At 36.1% G+C, this 18788-nt stretch overlaps 1 protein-coding gene across 3 annotated transcripts in view; it reads right to left on the reverse strand.

Annotated features, from left to right (window-relative positions):
• Akt3 (AKT serine/threonine kinase 3) overlaps positions 1-18788 on the reverse strand; it is a 278591-nt gene that overhangs the window by 23300 nt on the left and 236503 nt on the right. For all 3 annotated transcript variants that reach the window (XM_052200144.1, XM_052200145.1, XM_052200146.1), the window contains 3 exons: positions 18575-18703; positions 8507-8721; positions 2234-2321 (listed from right to left, as the gene is read on the reverse strand). In XM_052200144.1, the coding sequence (XP_052056104.1) occupies positions 2234-2321; positions 8507-8721; positions 18575-18703 (432 nt within the window). The remainder of the gene's footprint in view (positions 1-2233; positions 2322-8506; positions 8722-18574; positions 18704-18788) is intronic.

The following is an 18788-nucleotide window of genomic DNA, read 5'->3' on the forward strand; positions in this document are numbered from 1 at the left end:
GGTCTGCATGTGGCACAGCTCACTTGTGAAGGTCAGAGGATAACTTTCAGGAGTAGGTAAGACCCTTTCACCATGTGCATCTTAGGGACAGAATGAGGTCCCCAAGCTTGGAGACAGTGCCTTTTACTTACTGAGTCATCTCACTAGTCCAAGTTACACATTTTAAAAATATAAAAACCCTACATTTTCTAATTTCACAGTTTATTTCATGATTCATATTTCCAAAGTTCTAGACTTGTTACTAACTTTGTTACAATTGCTACTGTTATCAGAAAATCTGAGAGCTGGATACTTTTTTGTGCTGTATGAACCAGGATACAACATTGAAGGGTGCTGCAGTAAGGTCATTCCCAACTATGTAAGGTTGTTTGAAAATACCCATTCTCTACCAGAAAAGCAGGACACTTATAGAAGGTATGAGTCCATGGTAGAATTAGTCAGTTCACAGAAAATGACATTTTGTGATCATATGTCTTATAACAAGCTTTACACTTATAAAATAATTTCTTTACCGAAATTTCATAGTTCCATTTTGGCTGCTTCTTTGTCAATTTCTATCCTCAAAGTTGGATGCCTGTCTATCTTAACTGTAGTGTTATCTTTCCTCTGGACATATGTAGTCCAGGAGACATTGATTTTCTTCAGTATTGCTAACAGCCATTTCATGTGACCATCTAAACACTAAGAAAAGCCATGCTCTACACAAATGTTTCCTCACAGGATGGAGAAGTTCCTTTTCTAGGTTAGTAGTGCCACAATGCATCCTTACCATTGTCTTTTAAAGAAATGTTTCCTTTCTTCCTTCTAGTTCTATTTATTTTTATTTATTTTGTATATGTGGTACAGGGGATGAAATGCAGGCACCCATAGATGCCAAGCAAGAGCCCTGCTACTGAATCACACACCCTGCCCTCTTGTTCTTATGAAAGAGTACTCCATGGACAGGGTATGTTTGCGGGATGATAGTAAGTTACACTTTATAGTATTTTATGTCAAAGAGAGTCATTGACCATGTACCACTTGTAGTTCTTCTGTGGTGGAGAGTCCTGATGAAGGCAGAGCACAGCTTGTGGAAGCCGTCTTAGGTACACATGCATCCTGTGAGGACACCACCAGTGATATAAAGTGGATGCAGTCATCTATCCCAGCATTTCAGAATGCCCCTGATTCCCATGGAGGCTGTGAAGGATCTAGCACACACCACAGTACTTTTACATGTGAGAAATTCTATGTGAGTTGGGTGGAAGTAGAGCTTTGAACAGATTGTTTAAATAGACAATTATGTTAAATGCTTAGTTATAGGAATGGGAAGAAAATCACCACATTTCCTACTGCTAACAACATTATATAAAAATGAAATACCCAGTTCTCTCCCATGTCATTTGTACTGTGATCCTCCAAAGGGGCTCAAGGAGAAAGGTATTTGGCACAAAACAAACACATTTCAGATAAAAATAAGGAAATCTAAACTGGCTAGATAAGACAAAATAATTAGATGAAATTTCTAAGTAAATTACTGTATTTCATCAAACTTTCACATTAAAATTTTATATAAGGAGCAAGAGAGCTATCTCATTAGGTTAAGTACTGGGCTCATAAACATGAGAATATGAGTTCAGATTTCTAGTACCTATATAAAAAGCTACATGTGGTAGCACACAGTGATTCCTCACAGCTGGGGACAGAGACAAACAGATCCCAGCTCCAGGTTCAGGAAAAGAAATGGCAGAAGACATCGGACTTCAATTCCTGCGCCCTCCATATATATGCACACACAAATTATGCAAGCATTTAAAAATCAAAATCAGTATTTGTATGAAGAATGTCCAAAGGCAAAGTAGGATTCAAAACTGGTAAATGCAGGCCTGTGTGGTAGAACCCCGGGAGCCCAGTGCTGGAGAGCCACTGCGCCTGAAGGCAGTCCAAGAACGCATAGCGAACTCCAGAAACAGGCTGCACTAAGTGTGACAGTCTAAAGAATGAACAAAAGCCAACAAGGACAACGCACATTACAATAAAAGTAGGAAAACATCATGGGTAGCAATCATCCTATGGGAAATAATATTTTACAAGTAACAAAGAGAATTTAAATAAAATCATAGATTTGTTAAATACTAAATTTTTTTCTGTAATTTTTCAACATTCCAAAGCAAAATGGAAAATGTCATTGTGTCATTACAGTTTATCATTGAGGTAACTTTCTGAGGTGCAGAGAACCTTAAAGACATCTTACCTTTTTGTCGTATACATCTTGCCAGTTTACTCCAGAAAAAAAGCTATGCCTCATGATTTCCTTTGCATCATCGGGCCCTCCACCAAGGCTGCAAGAATAGAACAAAATTAAATGAACAAGTTTTATGTAGAGAAAATTTAGTGTGGTTAAATAATTTTTGAAATGTATAGCCATACAAATAAAAACTGAATAATGCTAAGTAATAATGCCCTTAGATGAAGGTAAGAGACAAAAAGGCTTTGGAGAGAGGCCTGAAGAGGCAAGGGGCTTTGGCCTTCCGAGAGAGGGGCAGGGTAACCAACAGTTGAGCAGCCCCAACTGTGCAGCACAGACACTGCACCTGCTTTGAGGGTTACGAGATTTAAAAATACATGGAGAGCACCACGTATAAGCATGGGGTGCTTCTTCCACTGTTCCTTTTTTAATGACTCAAATGTTCTTTTGTTAATGTGAATTCTGAAGTAAATAAATGGTTAGAAAATGATCTGTGACTCTAGTGTAGTTATTCACAATACTGGGAAGGTCAATTCAGTTATATCTCTGAATCTGAAGCCAGCCTGGTCTACAAAGTAAGTTCCAAAACAGCCAGGGCTACAGAAAGAGACCAAAAGCATGAGTGTCCAAAAAGAACTATCTCTGGACATCACTGTCCCATATAAAATTTCACAGATTATATTCATATTTCAAAAGAATGGTATAGAAACAATATCATTATCTATGAAATATCCCTGTAGTCCAATTTGCTATACAATTCAGAATATAAAATATAAAAGTTAAAATTACACCCTAAGTTTAAAGTTATTTTTATTTAAACAATATGTGACTTGATAAGAAAAAAAAGGTTTTCTGGCTTCTATGATTCAATTTAGTATATACTTGTTAAAAAGAAAATACATATGAAAAATAAGAATGGAAGGATGGTAAAAACGAAACAAGAAGAGAGGGGCTGGAGAGATGGCTCAGTAGTTAAGAGCTCTGATTGCTCTTCCAGAGGTCCTGAGTTCAATTCCCAGCACCCACATGGTGACTCACAACCATTTGTAATGGGATCAGATGCTCTCTTCTGGTAAGACAGCTACAGTGTACTCATCATATATCAAATAAATAAATAAAATCTTTTAAAAAAAGAAACAAGAAAAAAATAAACAAGAAAAGAAAGGAAAAATGAAGGAAGAAACTGAAATTGGGTCTAACACAGGCAACTCTCTTTGGATTTGGTCATATACAGGTGCACATACATGATTGAGTTTATTACAATTGTTACTGTTATAAGGGATGTAAAACATAATATATACTAAAGGTATAGAATGTTTCCATTATAAATCGGACACAATTTTTTCACAGAAAACCTTTAATTTATACTCAATTCCAAATTCAACTACAAATGAGTCTGATCACCACTTAGTTGTGGTGTGTTTGCTTTGCTTCTGTTAAGCCAGAGGAGAAAGCCAAAGCAGCAGCAGACACAAGCGCTGCCTGCCGAGAGGGAGCTCCGTCCGTGAACAGAAGCTCTGTCCGAGCTGCCCTTACCTACTGCTGCTGCACTGACAATGTCACAGAAACACGAGTCTGCACGACTAACCCTTCCTCCCACAGTTCTGAATTCTATAGAATCAAAGCACCAAACACTGACATAGATGACTGGCCCATTTTGGTAGAAGGAATGAAAACCTAAAGGCCCAATTTCAAAATAACAGTTGAAAATCAAACCACTATATATTGCTTCCACATGGATACAACTCAGAAAAACAAAATAACAGTAACATGGAACAAAATCATTAGAGTGATAAATTGTGACTTAGTACTTTGCTTTCACTATTCTTGATTTAATTTGCATAATTTGATAAAATGAATGACTAATAGAATGTATAGCTCTCAACATCTGTAGAAATCTAACAGCTAGTGCTGGTGATTTGATGCACACCAATATCAACACACTACCAGGTAGAGAGAACAGACAGACAGCTACAGAAAGTAAGCAAGGGCCAGCTCTCTGGAGTGCTGGCTACAGATGGGAGGGGCGCGTGTCCAAGAAGGGCCGAGCTCCTCTGATACCATCAGGATGGACCCTGACGCAATCAGTATGGGTGTTAATTGCAAGAAAGCCTTCTCTAGAATCTACAGAGGATTCTTTAAATAAATTCCTAAACCCCACTCCAGAGATGGACACTAGGCTGTATGATACTATAGCAGAGTTCATATTGGGACCCTTCAGTCTGGTGATTCTATTTAAGGGTTAGCCCTGACCCTACACTCACTGTTCTTCCAAATATGCTTCTTCTCCTTGGTAGGTGGCCAACTCCTGGGAGGGCAGAGAGCAGTACTGGATTGTCAGTCATTCTACGCTTCAATTAAGAGACAAGAAAAGTAGAAAACACCAAAATGTTTTTTTTTCTGAAAAGAATTTAATATTTCAAAGTATAAATAAAACAAGTATGCATAAAAATCAGCACTCCTTTTCCCTACACAGTTTAGTTTGTTTATAGTTTACAATACTGTTTGCATTGGATGTATACTTGAGAGGATAAAGTAGAGAAGCAGCCATTCTACAAGTTTAAAAAAATATATCAATCCAGATTCAGTTATTCATTTTTGTGTAAAACCTCAGTACTTTTGCAATAGATTGGCTTAGGATGTAGCTACCATGTTTGTCAAAATATATTATATACTGCCTGTGAACTCATGCGATGCCTGAAATTACAGTTGTAGAGAGAATTTTAGAAGCTGAAATCTATTAGCACAAGCTTCTTCAGAGTGTGAAGCTGTCAAAAATTTCAGTGTCAATGGCTCTTAATATACAACGTAAAGACTTCAAAATGATGTCAAAATACACTTTGAATTGACTTACTTATGCTTACAATTATTATGCTCCCAATATCAGAATGCCAAATAAACCTGTAGCTTCCATGTGTTCTTAACCAGGAGGAACATCACAGAATTTCCATTTCCTATAGTGCTGCACCCACCATGAAGTGATGCTTTTTATGTAAGCTGCACTCAGTGCTAAAAGAAAGCCATGCAGAGTAATAGAGTAAGACAGAGTAACAGAGAAAAAGAAATAAAGCCCAATAATGGTTGATCCTTTGGTAGAACTCAAAGCAATTCAGTAAAGGATATCAGAAAACTTTAGGCATCACGTAAAGCAGCTCAATGAAAGGAGACAGTCAGTGTCTGCTCATGTGTTCCAGAGGCTGAGGCTGGCTTTATTTGCTCCCTAGCCTGTTAGGTTTCCCAGCTCTCTGTCCCCGGCTCTCCTCTTACTCTTTCTGTGCTACTTTTCTGGTAGCTCAAAGTCAATGGACACCCAAATCAACTGTTGGCTACAGTGGCTCTTCTAAGCACTGGTTTCATTTCTTCCGGATCCTTACTTGACATTTCTATCTAGGTTGCCCAGAGAAACCCAGATGTGGTTTGTTTATTTACTCTCAGCATCCAGCACTAGCAGCCTCTGCCTTTGCTTCTGCTCTATGTCACTCAGATTCCATGTCAACTTCCTTATCGCTTCTACTTACTCACTCTCAAAATTGTATACATTTTTTAAAAACCTTGGCTTCAAAAGGAACTTACTTTCTTATCTAGAAATTTTTTGTCTGTTACTTGTTTTAAAGAAATGATGCTCAGGCTTGTCTCAAACCCCAAATCCTCCTGCCTCAGCATCCTAAGTGATATATTTGCCAGGTAGGCTTTGTAAAGTGTTCTGCCTTGCTGCCCTTTACTCTTCTAATCCACAACTGCCAGGCTGACCTCCTTATCACATGTACCTCATAACACCATCTCTCTCTTTAAAGCATTTTTCTGGTTTCTCATACTTCCGTGACTAAAGTTTATTTTCTAAGAAACATAAGATCCTCATGACCTAATACACCTGCTTCATCTTTCAATGTCACCCACTCGTACTCTGCAGCCTAGTAACCGAACTTCTCAGGGACCATGTTTAGGCACAATTCAGTTTCACAGGTAAAAGATGCCTAAATGGCAGTGTAAATCCCGAGGCCGCCTAGGGCCAGCTCAGGATCTCAGAGTCTCCTCCACTAGGCTATGATGATTTTTTGAGCAGTAGTATACAAACTGGCCTGAGAATATGAAGTGTGGGGGTTTTGCCCTTTGTCTATAAATGTCTACAAAGACTTGTTCATGTTATTATTATCTTTGAGCTCTCAACACCTGGATGTAGCAGCACAGAGGTCTGGCTGCTCTGTACTTTATATAACGGGACTTCATAAGCCTGTATCAGCTTTTCAGTCTCAGAAAGGAGAAAATATGTACCAGTGCCCTAACATCCTTGAAATTTACCTAACATATATTCAAAAGTTCCCAATTATGTGCTATTTGTAGAATGGGAATGAATGAGCCACAGTAGATAAATGAGACAAAAAACACAAGCAAGACTGTGTTTTGTCACCACTTACAGAGATAACCACATAAGAAAGAATGACCAAAGATATATAGAAGAGTCAGAATAAGAAGAGAAAAAATTCATTGCCCTTGAAAACAAGCCAAAGACTAGGTTCCGCTCCCTCAAAACGATGAACTAGCAGGCATAGCTCCGCTTACACACAACCTTCCAGCAGATGCTGCTTTTACATAACTGTGACATAATCATCTTGAATGCAACACATCTCAAGACCTACACTGAGAAACTGGCATACACAAGATGCATAGGAAACACAATGCACAGACTGGGAATTGGTTTTCTCTGCCTACTCCACATGAATTTTCATTGAGACCATGGACAAATAAATCACTTCTGTACATAAAATGCTTATATTATCTACTTAATCTACTCTGGAAGGCCACGAAAACGGCAGATTAAACTGCAAGAAAGTACTGGAATGGAGGGAGGATGGACAAAAAACATTTCATAAGTCTAAGAAAACACCACAGTCACTGAGAATGCTCAGTATGGATTTTTGAATGGTTCCTGACAACACCAAGTGCTGGTAAAGTCTTCTTGCTATGTGAGTTTTTCTGCTGAAAGCAGTGACATACTCTTAAAAACTTACTGTCTTTTAAACTTACTTTTTATGTTATGTATGAGTGTTTTACCTGCAAACATGCATGTTTATCATGTGCGTGTCTGCTGCCTCAGGAGGTCAGAAGAGGGTGCCGGAGCCCTTGGAACTGGATTTACAGATGGTTGTGAACAATTAGGTTGGTGCCAAGGTCTCAGATATATGTAAAGCATGAATCACAATATAGTGTAACAAAACATTAGGTAAGGTGTTCTGGACAATCAAAAACATATCAAGTTGTCTATCCTCTAGATGCCTGGAATTTAATGAACTTTCAAGAAAGTTCTGGAACTCAGGGGGAAATCTGTCTCTCTCCCTTCTTCCCCCTCCCTCCTTTTCTCCCTCCTTCTCTTCACCTCTCATTGAAAACAAAACAAAAATTGTATGTATCTCTGACATTATGGGGTGCTTTATATTCAGAAGACATCTGACAAGTCTCTTGTGAGCATATTGAGAATTAATAGATTAAACCGAACAAACTGCAGTAGCCGAGCAAGGTTTTAGGAGAGTTTAGGTCATAACTGAGACATTTCTGTAAAAACAAAATCATGCTGTCTTGCATTTAAAATCAATTTTTTTAGCCACATTGGGGAAAAATTTAAATAACAAAAAACTAGAAATGTTAACATAAATTAATTGGGGGAGAACAGAGTGCAAACACCTTTTCTTGCTTTGATGTGAGTCCGTAGGAATATGAAACCCTGGAGACTCAAAGAAGAAAAGGTAACCTCCTACCCAATAAGATAAACATTTAAGATCTTGTTAATAATTAAGAAATTGCTTTCTCGACTCAGTGAAACAGTATTCAGCAAAACCAGAACGGGGAAGTGGGAAGGGGTGGATGGGAGGACAGGGGAAGAGAAGGGGGCTTACGGGACTTTCGGGGCGTGGGGGGGGGCTAGAAAAGGAGAAATCATTTGAAATGTAAATAAATTATATCGAATAAAAAAATTAAAAAAAAGAACTTATTATAATAAAATGTTTTCAAAGTTAAAAAAAAAAAGAAATTGCTTTCTCATAGTACAATAAAGAATTTCTAAAAAGTTCTCATATGGTAAGATTATATAATACTTTCAAGTTAAGAAATAGCTGATGAATTTTTACACTGCTCTATATTATGCATTCACAAATAAGTCATTTCTCAGTGGAAAAATATTTATACCAAATACAATGTTCCCTGAAGTTAGGCATATTTGAATTAATTTTCACAAAACACTCTAACCAACTCATCAGTAACTTATGGACCATTATTGAAGCTTACCGTTTATTTGGATCCTTTATCAAGAGCCCTGAAAGCAATGATTTTGCATCTGAAGAGAGTGTTCGGGGGAATTTAATATCTTCCATTAGTATTAATTCAAAGAGTTTCTCATGATCCTGGTTGTAGAAAGGCAACCTCCCACACATCATTTCATACATGACAACACCGAGGCCCCACCAATCCACAGCTCGACCATAGTCATTATCTTCTAATACCTGGAAGTAAAACAAGAAAAATGACAAATGTTTACAACAATGACTATGACAACAACAACAGCAGCAGCACCACCACCACCATCATCATGAGACAGCTTTATTATACAGTCTTGGCTGGTCTGGAACTTGCTATGTAGACTAACCTGGCTTTGAATTCATAGAGATCTGTCTGTATTCCTCTGGACTACCATGCCCAATCCATGTACATTAACTTTTAAAGCATTATTCCAAAGAAGTGAATTTTGTATAAAAATATAATTTCAAATACTTACACAAAGCAGTTAACATATATTCAAAAACATTCAGTGTACAAAAAATCCAGGAGAGATCATGAAAAATTTGTTAAAATAAATTTAAAATACATCTGTATCTACAGGATCAAATGAAGTGCATCAGATACTAGTTTCTTATTATCTCATACGTCTACTGCATTTTACATTCTGATTCCTCCGACAACTTAAATTTAGGCCATGCTGGTGATAAAGCACATATTGTGCCATTTTACTTTAAAAAGTAAGTTTAAAATAAGAAAGAAAACAGGACTGAAAGCTGGCTCAGTGACTTAGAGTACCTGGAACTACTGGAGAAGGCATGATGGCTCACAACCATCTGTACCTCAGTGTAAGAAGATCTGGCACCCTCCTCTGATCTTTCTGGGCACCTGCTGCCCATGATGATGCATACATACACACAGAGGCAAAATACTTATACACACAAAATAAATCTAAAATAAAGGCATCAATACAAAGCAAACTGTGAAAGATGAGCACACCTAACAATTGTAAGGATGATCATTATAGGGTATGGCAAACAAATAATAAATATGACAACTTTTAGAACTCCTTAAACTCTTTCAGAAAATAAACCAAATGAATATCAGTATTTACTGTTTTGAACTATAGTATACTTTTATATCTGAAGCCTTAGAAGCAATAAACTTCAGCGAGGCATAGTAGCAGACACATTTAATCCCAGCTCTTGGGAGGCAGAGGCAAGTGAATCTCTGAGTCAGAGGCCAGCCTGGTAAAAGGAGTAAGTTCCAGGACAGCCAGAGAAACCCTGTCTCAAAAATGAAAAAGGGAAATGATGGGATCTTTGTGATATATGTCCTTACATATACTTCTCAAAATATATAAGAAAAATATAAAATATATAACAATTTAATTAATTACGGTATAAAGCTATCACTTTGGTTACACTGCAAGAGTCTCTTCAAATCCATTTACTTTTACCACAGACTCCTATACAGCTGCAACTAGAGCCTAAGGCCACACCCTCAACTGCAAATGTGATTCTTGCTCCATAGAATGTTCCTCATCCACAGACCATGTCTTCTGCCTTATTTACATAACTACATTAGAACTGATACTAAACCTCAGTTTATTTGACCCTGTCAAGCTTTGAGGAAACCTGTTCTAGCATGTGAATTTTATCAATTAACATTCATATTTTGGATTAATCAAATGCTTTACTGATTTTTAGGTATTTCTGACAGTCACATTAAAGTTACTATGACAGGCATGAATGTTTAAAGATTATGGAGAAAATTTCAAAAACTCAAATAATATCATTGTTTTATTGGGTTTATGAACCTATGAAAATACTCTGTAATCTAAGATCACAAATCCAGTTACTGTGTGTAAATAAAATATTTTCTGAAAGAGAAACATTTGGAGAGTTTTTAATAAAAAAAAATCATTCACATTTTTGTATCTGAGTAAGTAATATGCGAACAAAAAAATAGAAACTAAGGGCTGGAGTCAGGGAGCCTAAGAATCCTCTCGTTTCTAAAAGGAAATCCCGCCTGTACCTTTTAAAGTAGCAGTGACTGCTGAACAGCTCATTAGTGAGGTGTACTGTTTTCTGGACATTTATCTAACCGATACAGGATTTTACCCAATAATAAAACAAAACAAAAATCTAACTACTCTTTAACTGCATTCCTACAACACCAACAAAACAGTGGCAGACATGAAAAGGAGCCAAATGTGGCTTTTAACCTCTTTTTTCATAAAACCATAAAAAGCATAAAGGCTGGATTAACTGCCTTCTGAACCCACATTTCACCAGCCGGGTTCTCATCCCCAGCTGGCAAAACTGGCAATCCTTTATTTTTGTTTAAATGTCTGGTTTTCAGCCAGACGGGTAGGAGTACATAAAATGAAGGTTTTCATTTTGAAGAGAAAAAGCAACTGAAAAATCAGAACTGCATTGTAAGAAAATCTATTTGAGAAAACAAAATAATTTCAGTTAGCTTTGTAAAATAAACACTGATTCTCAATATAGGTAGTTTTGCATCTGGCATGTAGACTTTCACTGACATGTAGATCCATGCAGACGTAACTGGAACTGTCTGTGGTATTTCTTTGTGGTCAACAATACTGACGTAATGCATTGTGTTACTAGCATGTAGATTTCAGCATTGCTGAGAAGGTACCCTAGAGTTCAGCCACGGTCTTAAGAGGCTTTGCTATCAACTACAAAGATTTTATGTAAGTTATACGGTGAAATGTCCAAGAAATAGAAATTAAAATGACTGTTGTATTATACACATTCCACTATTCAGCTATTTTCTCTTTTAAGCAATTCTGTGAAACAGTCTCAATTTTCCAAATCAAGTTAATTATTCCAAATTTAAGTACTTTGTATTATTTTTTGGACAAAAATTTTCTTTGTTACTAAAAGTACGTCTTTTCCTAAAATTCTAGTAGCATGTAAAATTTGCACTTCTTATCCTAATTGTTAAAAAAATCTCTCTGGTTTCTTCTAATGATGACTTTCCATAGCAAACCAGCGCATCAATTTCACGATCACTGTAAAGGTGAAAACGGTATCAAAGATAGTGGTCTAAAGGTGCAATAACAGGGAAATTACTGTACCTCGTTCAACGTTACCTCTCACTCTTACTAGGCTGTACTTGCAGATCAGAACATACTCCAAAAGAAGAAACCAGTAAAAGACTGATCTTGAAAATTACATAAGTGTCTTTTACCTTAAAGCAACATAGACTTTTACCCAAAATTCCAAATGCAAGCAGGAATGCAGACATCTAGTGCTGACTTACATCTTATCCTTAGTAATTTTAGATAGCCTATCCACTCAACACAATTCCCACAAAGACAAGGGACAAAAGACGACGACTGAAAGTGAATGTATTCCACTAAGAGAGGAGAGACCACATCAGAAAGAAGTCAAACAGCACAATCTCCAGGAAAGAGGCTGAATTTCATTTTCTCTTCCAGAACCCAGAAACTGCTTTATTCTCAGACATTAAAAAAACAAACAAATAAAAAAAAACAGAAACAGAAACAAAACCCTAATATTCAAGCAGGTAAATTAACATCAAACATTCGGTAACATCTCATAAAAATACTTGTACTTGTTTTTAAAAGTCTGGTAAGTAAACAAGCAAATAACAACAACAAACCCAATTTTTAATCTACAAATATGCTCTTAAACCATTACTGATTTTGAAAGATGACATTAAGTAACTGTATTTCAGAATGACATCAACTAAATGTTTCAATATTAATAAAATAGGAATTTTCAAAAGCATTTCATTCCAGTATTATTTTACCAAGAAGGATTTATGGGAAGAGTGAAAGGACACCTTTATCAGTTTGCTACTCAGGCCAAACAATGCACCCAAGGCTAGCAATTATAAGGAGGCAATGCATGCATGCCCTGGAGTGGCTTGCTGCTCAATCAATAATCCTGACAGAACAGATGGGAGAAAAATCAAACATCTAAACAAACTGTCTACACACCTATGTTGTGAAAGTAAACTGTGAACTCGGCTGAACCAATTTACCACGTTTTCAGTATTTTTTCTGGTAGCCTCACTATTCAGGTAACTGAAATATATGCTATATATGTATCTATGCTTCATTGTTTATAAAGACTTTTTATGTTTTTCACATAAATGGTATTTGATAAAAATGACAAGTTTTCTTATTCAGATTTTAAGAGATTATAGTTACAAAAGCAGTATATAATTTGTAAGTATGAGATCCAGTTTGTCAATACTTTGCATATTGCTATTTTATATAACATATTATAATTATTGGCCTACTGCTTTAATTCTTAAGATACGCCATCTGTAGATATCACATGCAATTTGATCTAAGTTTTATGTTTTTTGTTACCTCCTTACATGTAAAATTGACTGAATGCAGCTAACATCACAATTCAAAAGCAAACCAATGTCAGAACAGGAAAATCCCTTAAGAAAAAAATCTAAGCATATACAATATTGGGAATTAAATCAAACATGCATATATCTTCGTGCAGTTCTTTATACTGCCTTTTAATTACAAAGCAACAGACATTAATGAATTCTAAGAAACTGGACCATGTGACACAAGTAAAAATAGGCATCATTAGTATTCCAACATAAGGTTACTGTTTTTATATCCTCAGTATTCAGAGAATTTACAATTACATTTTGTGCTTCAACTAAAATCCTACCAAATAGTCTGATTCATCATATTAAAAAGAAGTGTATGTGAAATGTAGCTAGCATAAAAACTCATAACTTCTAAACTAGTAAATGGCACTAGTTGTAAAAGTTGAAGGGCATTTATTCTGTTTTACTTCACTTTTAAACAATATCCAATTATTGGACAAATTGTCATAATTGTTAATGCTACCCATAATAGGTCCATAGTAGAGAAATAAATTAAATCAACTAACAAGGCAACTCATCTGATAGAGGTTCTTAAATATGAATTCTAACCATCAAGCAGACAACAACTAGAACTAATTACCGTGCCCCTGATGAGACTTAAATTTACTTAACTTCCCTTTAATACTGGGGATGACATCTTTTCAGACTGCCAGAAAGAGGAAGGGACAGGTGTTGGAAAAATTATTCATAATTAAATAAAATGTTAGCGTTCAAAACAATGTTAGCTAAGTAACTCTTTTTCACCATGCTGAGTCTAAGCCTAATTTCCTATTTGTAAGAATACAGCAGATCTTTCCATGGACTCCTCTGCACACTCCTGTTGCTGCCTGCAGACTGTGGATGTACATGTGGCAGGCCACATGCATCTTCACCCCGAGCCCTCTCCTCACACTGACTCCTCAGTGATCGAAACTTTCTCAGTTTATTTCTATCTGTTCCCTTCACCTACATCACCGCACACACATCTATTCCATGATTTACTTACTTCTTATAAAGTTAGTGTATATTTCTGATTTTTATGTAATTTTTATGTAATTTTCTCCTTATATTGATTTACCATAGTACAAGATTTCTTCACCAAAAGTCACCAATATTCAAATGCATTTCAGATGTTTTTAAGTTATTTCAGATATTAAAAACAGATCTCAAAAAAATTATATAGAATTCTAACATTAAATGCTTTTAGAAATGGGCTCTGCAAACCAAGGAGAATTAACTGCACTTTTAGTCACAGGGGCCCACTCTACATTTAGATAAAATAAACATGCATACTTCCATCTTTAACAGTAACTAGAGCTGATATTATATATTTCTCAAAAACCAACTCATTTTATAATCTCCATGTTTTTTCTAAGTTGGTTATCAAAGAGTTTGATTTTTACGCTATTTCAGAAGTGTATTTCTATGGGTTTCCCAAACCACCTTCCTCAACCTGGCCCATCTGTCACCATCTGCTTCTTTTTAGCATGCACTTTTTGTGTGATCACGTAAGCATGTGGAAGATAACTAACGTTCAGATGATTATCTGCCGGTGCATTTGAGGACTGGGCACAATAAACGCGAACTGCCAAAACGCACTTAACACTCTTAATTTTGTTGGGTCTTGCATGTAAGCTACATTTGATTTTCAAACTGTTTTACAGTTGGAGAGTTGAGCAGGTACTGCTAACTCCAAAGCAAAGCTGACACTCCAAATAATTAGCACTGCATAAAATCATCTGGATCTAATAGGAGCCAAACTAAATAATCAAATTTAAAAGAGTTTATTTGTAATTTCTAAATTCTTTTTATAAGTTAAAGGTGTTAAAACACTGCACAGACTACAAAAATAGAATCTTCAAGACATCTTCTGGTCCATATTTTTTTAATGGGTTGGTTTTATTTCCTTGAATTACAACAAGAAAAATGAACTCATTTAAAGCTGTATACATATCAATGCATTTTCAGAGATGCTGCATGTGAAATGTCTAGTTTACAGGTCCATCAAAACTTAACCTAAAAAATTATTTTTTTCCTATTGGTAAACTGCCACTAAAGTTATTACCCTTTTTCATTATTCATAAATCAACTAAAGAGATAACATTTATTTAGATGTTCTCTCTTTCAATTAATGTCATTTTACTGAGGAGACATATTTTCTGGTGGTATTTACCACAAAATAAGGGGAGTCCATGTAAACATAAGCATTTAGAAATATGCTATAAGCTGACACATAGGACACTTAGTAAACTGGTTTTAGGTGCATCTCATATCCTTTTTGAGGAATCTTCAATATATACACCATCTTCCTTTAAATAGCAAACGACTGCAAACAAAAGCAAATGAAAGGTAAAAGCACACTGGTGGGAATGGAGACAGCCACAGTCTGTTCAGAAAGTATTCTCAGAGCAGAAGGAAACACAAGCAGTGATGGGAGTCGGACACAAGAGCGGTAGTCAGGGATGCATCCTAGTCTGACTCATGTCTGACCTCCTACCGAGGAAAGATCAACATTGATAATGGTACAGAGCAGAAATGAATGGTTCAAAAAGTGGTAAACATCATCTGAAAGTAAAGAAAAAGGCAGGTTTCAGTGTGAGATAACCTCTCTCTAATTGAGCTTGTAAATCCCACTCTATTATAACCTCTGGCTTGCAATTTACAGGGACTCCCTTACCTACAGAACTCAAACCTCTGCATTCCAACATGGCTGTTCATTTACTGGCAAATGTACATGGCACTGTGTGCACACGCACTCACAATGCCTATATTCACCAACATATAAACATAAAATAATTAAATGCAATACATCTTAAATACATAAAAATGACTACTTAATGATTTTTTAAAAATGGATAATCTCTTGAATACTGTAAACCCTTAGAAATGACAGAACTCTGTATTCAGTGCCTAGTTTGTCATTCAGTTGATGATGCCTGCACAGAAAACAGTATCTTTGTTTCTTAGAAGATCATCTGCTTCTGGAATGAGTTTTTATCTTCTTCAGAATAATTTCTCCTAATTGTGACATAACTAATTTGGGTATTCTAAGTCTAGACTACCATCATTCATTACAAATGTATAGCAAGGGCGGCTGAATGCCAAGAAACAAAGGCATTGCTTACCCTGACATCCACAAAAACAAAACTTGTCCCGAAAACATGATCTTATATTTGAATAAACAAAAACATCACTTTTAAATTTTTACTCACTCTGTAACGAAAACAGAGTTTTAAACTCTACCATCTATAACAGAGAAAATTACATGTTTGGCAAGGCAACAATACTTGGAAATATACTTTAAATATTAGCACTTATTTATAATTACTAAGCCTTTTGAAATGTTAATTTATCTCCTAGTTTTAAAAAAACCAATACTGTAAGGCAACATGATAATATATACATAATTTATTCTAGTTTCTAATTTCTTTTGATTCCTGTTTCCTGTTGGGCCATCATTCATATGATTACAGAAGAAAAGGTAGGCCTTATGAGCTAGCAAACCCTAATTAGAATCTTAATACTCCTAGGGAGTATGGAGGGGTAATATGATCAGAACATATTATTTACATGGATGAAACTCTCAAAGAATAATTTTAAGAGAGAGGGGTGGGAAGAGAAGAACCGCTGCATTACTGCTGCACTACTGCTGCACTACTGTCTACCCCGGATCACCTTCTAGCTGTATATAGACTATTAACATGACAATGAATTTCACTAAGCTTCATATTGTTATTCCAGATACCACAGGAACAAAGTGATGCTTGGTAACACAATCCTGGTCACCTAAGAAGGCTCTCAGTGGCATCAGCCCCAGAGCCTTGGAACACTCTGAGGGTGCCTATTACTCTGGCTCCAGTCCCTTCCAGCTGCTTTATATACAGAACTCTTTCTCTGTGTTGGTTTCCTCCTCCTTAGCACACAGATCTGAGCAATTGTCCCTTTCCTCAGTCACCTCTCTGTGGAAGATTCTGTTACTCAAATTCTTCTGCAGTGACTCCGATCTCACACACTTCTATAAAGTGGGAGGAACACTCAATGCCAGTGCTGGCTTAACCTGGGAATGTTTATAACTACTTCAAGAAATAAGCGTATGACCAAAGCGATGTGGAGCTCATGGACAAAAGGCCAGGAAATGAGATGACGGACGTATGAGTGATCCCAGCAGCATTCTTCATAAAAGCCAAAGCACAGCACAATATGGGTTAAAGTTATAATCTGTAAGGGAAAGAGCCAGACCTAGAAAGCTCCTTATCATATAATTTTATTTACATGAAATGTTCAGAAAAAGCTTCAAAGAAAAAGAAGATTTACAATAGCCTAGAGAGAAAGAATGAGAAGCTAATAAAGGTGAAGTCATAATTGGAATGATTAGAACATGTTAGATTTACAAGTGATAGTTGCACAACTTTAAACATTTGAAAAAGTAAACTGTTGACCTAAAATTTTATATGGCATGTGAACTGTGTCCTAATGATAAAAAAATAAAGGATTTTTAAAATGGAACTTTTAATAGTTAACAAATCTGAAATAAAAGAGAGAGGGGAGGGGGGAGTAAGCACAAGGTTGTTTCTCATTTGCTCCTAGGACATGTGCCAGGCCAAAGAACCCTGGCCATTCTGAAGAAGCCTGAGCCACAAGGAGGCTCTAAGTGCTCCTGTCAACAACCTGAATGACTTCCACTGGACACCGAGCAGCAGCACACTCACACAAGTGAAGACACTTCTAGATAATTTTAGTCTCTAAGCAGTTACCTTGTTGATAAGTCTTTCAGCTAAAGTCACAGATGTGAACAGAAAGAATTCACCTGTGTGGACCCATGTACATTCTTGATGTACAGAAGTGCAAGGTTACGGGAAACTGTTCCATCACCGAACATTTGAGTCGGTTGAGACACAGCAATACTAACTGGCATACTTAAGAAAGCTACTACACCACAGTCTATCTTCTTTTCCTTTATCTTCCTTTCATTCTTCACGATGGAACTTACAGCATTATGATTGATATATATATATATATATGTATATATATATACACATATAAATACATATTTATATTATATATATTTTATACACACACAATATGTTTATATATACACATGTATGTATGTTTTATACATAGTCTCTGTCCAATAAAATTTCCTTGAGAGTACAGTCATTTTCCATCTTGTTCTTATATTGGCATATTATAAAAAAATCCCTCAACATAGAGAAGACACACAACAAATATTAGAATAAGGGTTTGAAACCTCCTCTTCATCCTTTCTTATAAGCTTCAAAATGTAAGTAAGTAATTTTATTCAGGTTCTTCAACACAACAATTTCCAGTAGTCAAGGACCAAATACCAACAATCACTATAAGCTCTGCTTCTAGGTAAAGTCCAAGATATTTCATAAAACTATAAATATGCTTACAGAAGTTACTCAATTAGCCTATTTTAACAAATGAACCAGAAAATAAAATAGATAGAAAGAAAAAAATGATCCAATCTACTTTATTAAAAACATGTGCTTAAAAACTATAAAAAATGTAATTTTCAATATGTTTGTGGTCATAAAATACCCCATCATGTGAGTTAAAAGTTATTATTCTGGTTGAAATCTTGTTTAAAAAATAGTCAATATTGCTACTTGTCAACAATATTTAAACGTTTGGCATTATTTCCCTGTAAAGTGAACTTGGCCCTACCTCTGGTGCCAGATACTCTGGTGTGCCACAGAATGTCTTCATGGTAGCCGCATCTGTGATCCCTTCTTTGCAAAGTCCAAAATCCGTGATTTTTATATGGCCATCCTTATCTAGCATCAGATTCTCCAACTGTGTGTGAAAACAGCATAATTTATTCTATAAGCTTCAACAACAAGAGAACGGTTTTGAAAAGTGATTAATAGAGCACTGGAAA

Source organism: Apodemus sylvaticus, chromosome 12 (assembly GCF_947179515.1).
Source record: "Apodemus sylvaticus chromosome 12, mApoSyl1.1, whole genome shotgun sequence".
Taxonomy (NCBI): domain Eukaryota; kingdom Metazoa; phylum Chordata; class Mammalia; order Rodentia; family Muridae; genus Apodemus; species Apodemus sylvaticus.